General features: G+C 36.0%; 1 protein-coding gene across 1 annotated transcript; it reads right to left on the reverse strand.

The window, feature by feature from the left end:
• Window positions 1–145: 145 nt before the first annotated feature.
• LOC146456692 (uncharacterized) lies at window positions 146–6,596 on the reverse strand. The gene is made up of 10 exons (XM_085092688.1): window positions 6,094–6,596; window positions 5,851–5,953; window positions 4,945–5,115; window positions 4,661–4,747; window positions 3,201–4,141; window positions 2,665–2,750; window positions 2,107–2,214; window positions 1,835–2,031; window positions 1,577–1,645; window positions 146–930 (listed from the first exon to the last, which is right to left on the reverse strand). The coding sequence occupies exons 1-10, from the start codon at window positions 6,338–6,340 to the stop codon at window positions 591–593; spliced, it is 2,349 nt and encodes a 782-aa protein (XP_084948814.1). The 5' UTR covers window positions 6,341–6,596; the 3' UTR covers window positions 146–590.
• Between the last annotated feature and the right edge of the window lie 3,195 nt (window positions 6,597–9,791).

The raw sequence follows: 9,791 nt of genomic DNA on the forward strand, positions 1-9,791 counted from the left end.
TTAGGGTGCAATCATGGAAACCAACGATGACAAATACAATTTTTATCAGTTTCCAATCAAATCAATTATTGTTGTGTCTACTCTTGTTATTAATTATTGATAGTCTTCAAACTATACAAATAACTGATGTTCAGCAAACGCAGGATCACTTTCAGTCACATTTTATTGGAAAGCCATGTTTGTTCATCTTTTGGAATAAAATAAGTATAAAATTATAGTGTATGTACATATATTTTCATGGAACACACTAAGCTAAGGCAGAAAACCAAAGTTAGGGAACTAAAGCTATTAATTTTAAAAACAAAAGATTAAGATACTAGGTCGAACAGATAAGGAGGTTAGGGTCTCTCTAGGGAAACTGTGATGCTATGTCAGTGGGGAGTAAAAACAAATGTTTTATCATTGGAATTGATAACTTAAGGTAAATTGGCCACTGTAAAGGGATTTGAGTGTTGATGTTTTGAGGTTGAGCCTTTCCTCACGCTCAAAACAACAGCACTTAAATCACTGGTGGCCCAATTTACCTTTAGTTGTCAACTCTTTTGATACACCAAACACCTGTCATGAATGTAAACGTTGCAGGCACACAGTTATTCCTTAGATTTAAATCTTGAAAGCTTGGCCCCCACTAAGTCTTTTGTAGCAGGAGGTTCACGCATGGCTATCGTAGGAGCAAGGTTCTGTGGGTTGGTGGGAGAGACTTCTACATGACGAGCTATAGAGTTGTTGTCATCTGCACGGGCCTTGAGAATTTTGGAGAGGAGAATGTCCCAGTATTTATACTGTTTCTCCTCTTTCACGGGCACAACATGCCAATTCTTTGAACGCTTGCTGTAAACTTTCTTGTATCTTCCCTCGACCAACTCTCGAAAAGCATGGAAGTTATGGTCCAGTGCTGCAAGGAGGATTCTGCACAGGAAAATCTCATATCTACACAATAAATAACAATAGTTTCATTATTGATTTAAAAGGACACTCTGATCCTTCCTGCACATGAAAGTTGTTCAAAAATAAGGGACAGAGTATACCCCAATCCTTTCTGAAAAATATCTGTGCACATATTAGGGACTGTAGCACAAAATAATACATTGAATGATCTCCCTTTCTGTACATGACTAGGCTGGTAACAGGTAGAGGTTTATTCTGACAGTAATGTAGAAATAAATCTATACTTATAACAGCCAATATTTTGTCATGTAACAATGTAATTTTCAGCTCTTAAAAGTTGTGGATTAAGAACAATACAGTTTTTAGAATATTCCTCACAAAAATGCAGAAGTACATCATATGAACAAAAATTATAAATGTCAAAAGTAATATGTACTGTTGGCAATTATAACAAAATTATATAGATTGATGTCATCAGTACTAGCCAGACAACAATAATGTCCAAATGTTAAAAATGTTGTTGACTTCCACAAGCACTACAACACCATGATGATAATATAAATACATGTAGCATTCAGACCCAAAAACCCTTATAGAAGGTTTTCACTCTTTCATGTGCAAGCCCTGAAATTAGAGCTGTGTCAATGCTACAAAGTTTATACATATATAGCGTAATTATAGAACTTACGCAAATCCTATCCGTTTTGGAGCATACTTTAGGACCATGGAATTGAAGCTTTCTAACTTGCTTGTATGCCTGCAATTAAACCACAGTAAATACATTTTTTTAGCCCACCCCAACCACAGAGATCAACTCAAAGTTAAATCATTATCTTGGTGACTGCAGCACAAAAGAACCCAGTATTGTGCAGCTGAGGTTTCAAAATTAAATTCCTTCATAGGAAAAAAGATAAACAGATGTATACTCAACAAAAACCTTGATTACCTGAAATGGACATAAAACTTCAATGTCTTGAGCCACTGAGGGTCATAAATGACATCTCTCATAGCTTGTGCAGCTTTTGATTCCTTTGAGAGATACTCTTTTCCTTCCTCCAGTGGTGTCAGGGGCCCATGGCTGCACTGTCCGTCAACCCATTCATGCTCATTACACACGTGATGCATAACTCCTAACCACATGTCCTACAACAAACACTCAAAAATAAATCATCTAAAAATAAAATTTCAGGGACAATTGCTACAGTCAATTGACCCTACCTTTAAGACTGTCTCATCTCCATTACAATTTTCGGCACAATGCCAGAAATGATTGCGAACTGGCTCAATCCATTGCTTTATCCCTTCACATCCTCTTGTCTTAGCTGCCTAAAATAAGCAAATCAAAGAAAGAAACAACTCTAGTATGGGTAAAATAGCCATGTATTCAGCAATAACTAGAAATACGTGACCCGCAAAACCTCACGAAGCTAGGGGTGGGTGGACAGTTGATTTCTACCTTGGTTGTACAGCAATCATTATTGTTATGAAACACAAACATTGGATCTGTTACTGTATCATATGAAAAGTAAATAACAAGCCGATCAAGTTACTAATAATAACATCTATTAAATACATGTTGTGGCTGAAATTTTCCCTGGTTTGAAAAATTTCAAACCAGTTTTAGTTTCATTTCTCCTCATCTTGTATTCATTATAATAATATTATTTTGGAACAAAGGAAAAATCTGAAAATCAATCTGGTTTGACCAAATCTTAAACAGCAAAAATTTGAACCACAACATACACATACAAATGGAGAAAGATATAATAATCTTACAGAACTCAACTTGGCTGTGAGCTTGCAAGACTTGTGCCAGATATCCAGAGAGTGAAAAAATTCTGACATGGATTCTGGATTCTGATCTAGAAAGAATAATAAAAATAAATTCCTGTCACCTTATAATCTTTTTACCCATTTCTCTACTAATAAGACAAGTGTCACCATTCAAGGATAGGCTGTAATAGGCATCTTGCCCTTCCCCCATCCCCCTACCCCCTTCCTAATTAATTCTTGATTGGGACCTGAACCTTTCTACAGGCTTTTTGTCAATAAACCATTGCTTACATGGAAATAAATTGTTCAGCTTAAAGTATTTTCCATGTCAGCCAGTTGAATTAATGACTGTCACACACATTACTATTACTATTATTATTATTATTATTATTATTATTATTATTATTATTATAATTATTATTATTATTATTATTGTTTATGTTGAGAGTCATTGCTCCTTTGCAATACAGATAATGTAGACAGAATATGTTTGCATGCAATACAATAATTTCATTAATTAAAATTGGTTTTTAACTAACCCTTCATGTCTCTCAGCAATTTTATTATTGTACTTGATGCATCTGTGACCACTTCCTTTATCTTTAATTTCTCAATGATCCTTTCCATCAGCCGCTTTAGAGCCATCTTCTCCATCACTGTTGATGTACCCCCTGCCTCGCGTTTGTCAACAATCTCCAAATCGGTTATTATATCCAAGTACTGGTCCATTAATATGTATGCACAATACTTGGCAGAAAACCCAGGTGAGTCCATTCGTGCATCACCGCACAACACAAGATCCTCATCTTGAAATGTCTGCCAAATTTGTTCTTTCATTTTCTCCCACAGCTCTTTGACAGCTGGTACAGCATGAAATGTTTGTATTCGGTTAAATGTAGAACTTGACACAAAGGCCAACCTCAACATTTTGGCCATCAGCTCAACCTTGTCAAAATTATTTCCTGTTAGAAGAACTGCTGATGACAGCAATACAGATGTAACAAACACCTTTTGGCCCCTCTTCTCAGTGAGGACTGAGGAGGAGTGCCAAACACCTGCATGTCCCTCTGAACATCTGTAGGAAACTGAGAGCACTCCTCCCTCAACACTATGTCTTATAACCTTCCTTTCACCACAGCATTTCTCCACTTGGCACTTCCCATTGAAAAGGTCAAGCACTTTAGTTGTCTCTACTATTACCCTTTCCTCATTTGCCATTTCAACATACTTGGCCAATTCATCATCGCACTTAATGACCTCCGCAAAAAGCTCTGATAATTCTTTTCGTAGCCTAGCATGAACATCCTCGTGACCTTGCATTTCGGTTGCCTCTTCTTGTGGTTCTCCACTTGGCTCTCCACTGTCACTTTGCACAGGGGCTGTCAATGAAGAATGCGCTGCTTGACTTTGGTTGGATGAGCTGTTATCAGCAAATTCTAGAAATGTATCAAAGGCGGTTTTTGTATGGCTGTCATCATATCTGTAAGAGGTTGACATGAACAGGTCTTAAAATTTTAAAGAGTAATGATAGCACACTATTTGTCATTCAGGACTTGGACTTGTAATGATGCAAGATAATGAATTTCTAAGACCAAGTCCTCTTAAATTTTGCAGTCAATTTTTTTTCCTCATGTCACATTTGAAGGACAACAGTAATTATTATTCCGCAAATATATACTGCTGATTTTTTATACTTTTTACAGTCCTTTTGAATTGACCACAGAGAAAAAAGTTTAAAGGAAGTCTTCAAGTTCCAACAGAAACCCACAAGGGATGAATGAAAAAATGCACTCATAGCTTTTGAGTAAATTCAGTACACTTCTCCAAAAACAACACCAATGTAAGGACAAGACTTATTTCGACTGTAACTTCAATAAAAGAATACATACTTATAACCAAGTACCATAATTGGAAAAGTATCCCTCCGGAAAGGAAGAAGTCTCTACCCCTTATCGGTTTCTGATTCTATGAAAGCCCAAAAATATGATTCAAGACTCACACAGACATTGTTTCTTCATCACTTCTATGACCGTAACTTTCATTAGAAGTCTCATCAGCACTGTCATCAGAGGAATCTGTACTGGAACTGCAATCAGATATAAAATATGATAACAATACCACATTTCATAATTAACACATATTAACATTACATATTGGCTCTATGCAGCATCAGCCTCTTAGAAAGTACCAACCAAGTCTTCCATGTGTTCATGATGCATTTACACTTTTCCTAGAATGATAATGTAATTACAGCAGATGATGACAGTAATATTTAAAACCCACCTATCTGAACTCATATCTATCCCCTGGCCTTCGAATGGTTGACCCAATATGGTAGCGTATAAAGGATTAACTTTATTTAGAGCTTGGCTGATAACTGAAGTTTCCATTACATCCTCCTTGTGTGTCGACATAGATGCATCATTGCCATCATCAATCATAGTGGACGTCAAGCTACAAAAAACAAACCAAGAGCAAATAAACAAAGAGAATGCCTCTTGAAACTCAGGATACCAATGTATACAAAAGTTTGGTACAGTGAATCTTCTTTGACATGTAGTTACAAATGAAGACACTGGTGCGTGACTGGAACATCTAAATATTTGGTGAGACTAGAGTGATGTTTACACAGGTGTGCTTGTCAACTTTGAAGCCCAGGGAGGTACTCCCTAAAATTTTCATGGCATCTCCGGCACATTTCTTGAAACCCTAACCCTGTTTCAGACAAAAAGATGTGATTTTTGAACCCATTTTCTGACCTGACCCAAAAATCAACAAGTGGTTTCAGACCTTCAAGATTAGTTGTGTCTCTAGTACAAAAGGTCAGCAACCCAGGAATGGCTTCTGTTTGTGTAAACATTGAGACGTGCTTCAAATTCCCGATTTCAAACAGAGAAAATTAATTAGTATTATCTAAACAACATACCCAACTCTAGGACACACTGCACAAACCATTCCCTATTTATGACTAAAACTAGTCAATTTCCATACTTTAAGGCCAAAACATCTCAAAAACCAGAACCATGGGTGCCATACATACCTGTATAACTTATATAAGTCAGTTTGCAAGAATATGCGGGGGGGGGGGGGGGTGCTTTGAAGCTACAAGTAAGAACATTTGGCAAAGATTTCTCAAGACTTGATCACTACAATGTATACATGTACTATTGATTATAAGGCAAAGTGTACCTTTCATTTGCTACGTTGCTTGCTACAACAGGAGACAAGGAAAGGCTAGTCATTGCTGCCATTTCAGCTTTTGCTGGTGTTGAATGGATAAGTGATCTCCTGCCTGAAACGCGGTATTGAAATAAGCTGATATACCCAAGACTCCGCACTCTAAATAATCTCCAACAATATTATAATTGTAAATAAATGACACAAAGGAAAAGCAATGCTAAATATACTTTCAACGCGAAACAAACTACTTACTGTTCGCTGCAGTTCTGTTCTTCTTGACCTCAGCTCCATCATCCATCCTCATACTTTCTTGTTCAAATTGCTTACGTTGGACCAAACTATGTAAAAGAAACTCCGCAAATTCGCTGTTGGTGTTTCCCTGAAAACCAAGATCAATCTTCTTTTGGTTCCAGAGATTGAACGTGCTCTGTCGCAACAGAATGGTCTTGTTTTTTTCATTCCTTGGCGGCCTACCACGTTTTGGCGGAGATCGCGACATTTGGCCCGACGTACGACCACAACAAAATCGGGTTTTTTTGGCACAAATTAAATTCAATAGAAAAAAAATATATATATATATGTAGAAACTCTATAATGTAATGATGATCGGACCGTAAATCGTTTACATAGCGCAGAAAATCCACAGAAAAAGCCAGGACTCTGGGAACTGCAATTTCGATATAAGCGAAAATGGCCGCCACACGACTCAACGCCCGCAAAGCACAGTGGTTGGGAGTGACCCTTTAAGTTTAATAGCTCTGAAGACGGTTCTATATGAACATTACTTGCTATTGTGTCTAATAATGATGGAAATAATCGTTGGTTTTCCGCGGAGCCGGTTTTTTTTTTTTTTTTTTGTGGTTTTTCTTTTTTTTTTATCACTCTGAAACGGATTGTCATGTCAAACTCACTTACTTAAACATCCATGAATGATAACACTACCAGTGCAATTGGCTGTGATAGTTTATTAAGCTGACAATATTTTTAAAAAATTATTTCATTTATGGAAAATGGAATTTCTCCAAACATAAAGCAATTGTTTTTAAAATTCTGTCTTTTAGTTTAGAATAACGTTAGTTTAATGGACCAAATTGTGTAAAATGTATTTGTACCTACAGTAGGGGTACAAACCATGGTACTAGTAAACTCTTTGAATTGTTCAGGTGTTCATACTTGCCAACACAACATAAATCAGTTTGTTTTACTTTATTTTATATTAATCATTTGATTGGTACTGGTGTCAAGCATGCTTACTATTGCACTCATACATTTTTGTTTAATTTTTTCCACTAATAATACTAATTTACACTAATACAAAGCCAATCAATAATATTTTTACCCAATTATAATCTTCAAAATTATGCAATTTGTATTAATAGGTCATTCATAATTCACGTTTTGATTTATTTCGAATTTACCATGCAACAGTTCTACATCAAATGGAATCTTGGTGAACATTAGAAATTTCAAGCTGATCCCCTCAACCAAATTATCTAAAAAACTTTGGGTTTTGCAGAAAGAATGAATGATCATTATCTTTAACATATTTTAGCATTAGGCTTTGCTCAGCACTTTATGGCCGCGTTGTTTTGTCTCCATTTCCCTGATAGTTCAAATCTATATTTCCTGAAGCTACAACTGCATTCAGGATTGGGTTTTCCAGCAATTATGCCACAGATGCCAGGCAGACTGAGAACGAAGAGTGCCAAAAATTCTGCATTTTGAAAACTCTACACAGCAAATTTTCGAGGCAATGCCTGAAATTTCCATAACTATACCATGGACCTTTTCGCACTTTCCATCGGCACCTGATTGGCTACTACAACTACAACTTGTTGACGTCATTTTCAAATTTCCCATAAAAACTTTTTCATTTCCAACTTTTGCTGACGTCACTACCCAAGAAAACGCAAAGAAAGGTTTTTATTCTCCCGTAATACAGTTTTCTTTTAGACTCAAGCAATCAACTAATTTTCTTACAAGCTATGTAAGTATCATTTTATCCTTATTTTTTCCTTACTTTACAGCATAATATTTAGGCTAATAAACTACATTTGGGTTTTTTTTAAGCCTTTGTGGTTTTGATGCGTCATGGGGGATTTGCTACGATCAATTCATTGTCCTGTGTTTCAATCTTCTGCTAAATGGTTGTGTTTTTATGATCCAATCGTTTAACATTTTGACTACAGTAGCATCTTCTCTTTCCCTAGTTTCCCAACTGAAGATTTTCTAACAACATTTTTTTTTCTTTTTTCTATTTCGGGACTCACTCATGGGGGAGTAGGCCGAAGGTCTAGTGCTGGACTAGAAACTCCCTTGTTCGGTTGCTCTTCACCCCTGATGACTTAATTGAAGCCTCGATCAATGAGCCTTGCAGGTGTCGTTGTCTTACACTCTTCACCCGGGGAACTTTACTCGACATCTTTACTTTCACTTTTTTCTTTTCTCCACCTTAAATGTTTTAAAATAAACTTAAATCAACTCACATTCTTAACTGATACCCTTAAGTTTAATACCAATAATTGGTGTTGCCATGGTGACTGCAAATTTTAGGTAGCAAACAGCCTGTGAAGAGGACTATGCAAGGTTTGTCCATTCCTGCCATTTGCCAAGGGACGTTAACTACCAATACTTATATTCATTTATGTATTCTAATATTATTATTGTTTATTATTTTTCACTTCCAAACTCCCCTTTTAAAATTTTTTTAAAGAACGAAAATATGTTTCGTCAAAGTGTTGATTTCAAACCACATCAGTCTAACCAAAATTTTTCACTTTGACTTTAATTTGATTTTTAATACACTATGGATGCTTTGAATTCATAATGACTTAATATCATTTTTCTGTTCATCCATAGAGGTTTGGTTGACAAGCAACATTGTGTGTGCTAGGTTTAAAGTTTCTAGCTGAGTTTTCTGTGCGTTTTTATCAGAGCGTATTTAGGATTTTCACACGCTTCGAGTTATGGGTAACTGTAAAGTCGCACATGAAGGTGAGGACGAGAGCTTCAGCGTAAATTTCGTTGAGTACCTCGAGGCTCAGTATAGATCAGTAAAAGCACTTGGCGTTGAGAGCTAAGAGGCCTGAGATCATTGTTGATACCGTCTTAAGTTGCAATGTCAATAATCTTTTATTGCCCTCAGATGCGGGCCCCCTTTTTTCGATGGCGCCACAAAAGGAAGGGATTAAGGTTTTCTCGAAGATTAAATTAATACATGAAATATATATATTAATAATAATAATAATAATAATAAATAATGTGATAATAATAATAATAATAATAATAATAATAATAATAATAATAATAATAATATAATATAATAAATAAATTTAAATAATATACATTTTTGGCTGGAACGAAACTTAAGAGCGGATGCCTGTAAATATGAACCAGAGGTGTGCAATAGCGAAAAATTCAAAATTCTCAAAAAAATTCACAACATAGCCCACGGTAAACTATTGCAAGAAATACATGTTTTACTTCGATCCGATAATTATTTTTGATGTGAGGCTATGATCTTGAATTCACCGCTCCTGAACCGGGTTTTCGGTGTCTGACACCACATGTTGCGAAGACCTTGTTTTAAAAATCAAACCAGTTTTGTTCCAAACGAAAAACATCCAGTCTGATAAAGTACATAATTATGGACATCATGAATGGTATGTTACTCGTCTGAAGTGAAAATTAAATAATTAGGAGATTTTTCAATATTTACAATTTTTGAAGCGATTTCTCGTGATGCCAAATTGACAAATTTGCGAGGCTAAAATCATCAACTGGTACATGGCGTTGAGGATAAAGATTTACACCACGTGAAAGAGCATCCTTTCTTATTATAAAATCCGCTTTCAAAACTATGGGCAACACAGAAGGAAATTTTTGAGGCCGCGAATTACAAGTAGTACTTTAGTGAAATTTGAGCTTTCTGTCACGGCATTCCGATGCTA

This window comes from Pavona decussata, unplaced genomic scaffold, assembly GCF_977016875.1.
Source record: "Pavona decussata unplaced genomic scaffold, jaPavDecu1.1 SCAFFOLD_254, whole genome shotgun sequence".
NCBI classification, from domain to species: Eukaryota; Metazoa; Cnidaria; class Anthozoa; order Scleractinia; family Agariciidae; genus Pavona; species Pavona decussata.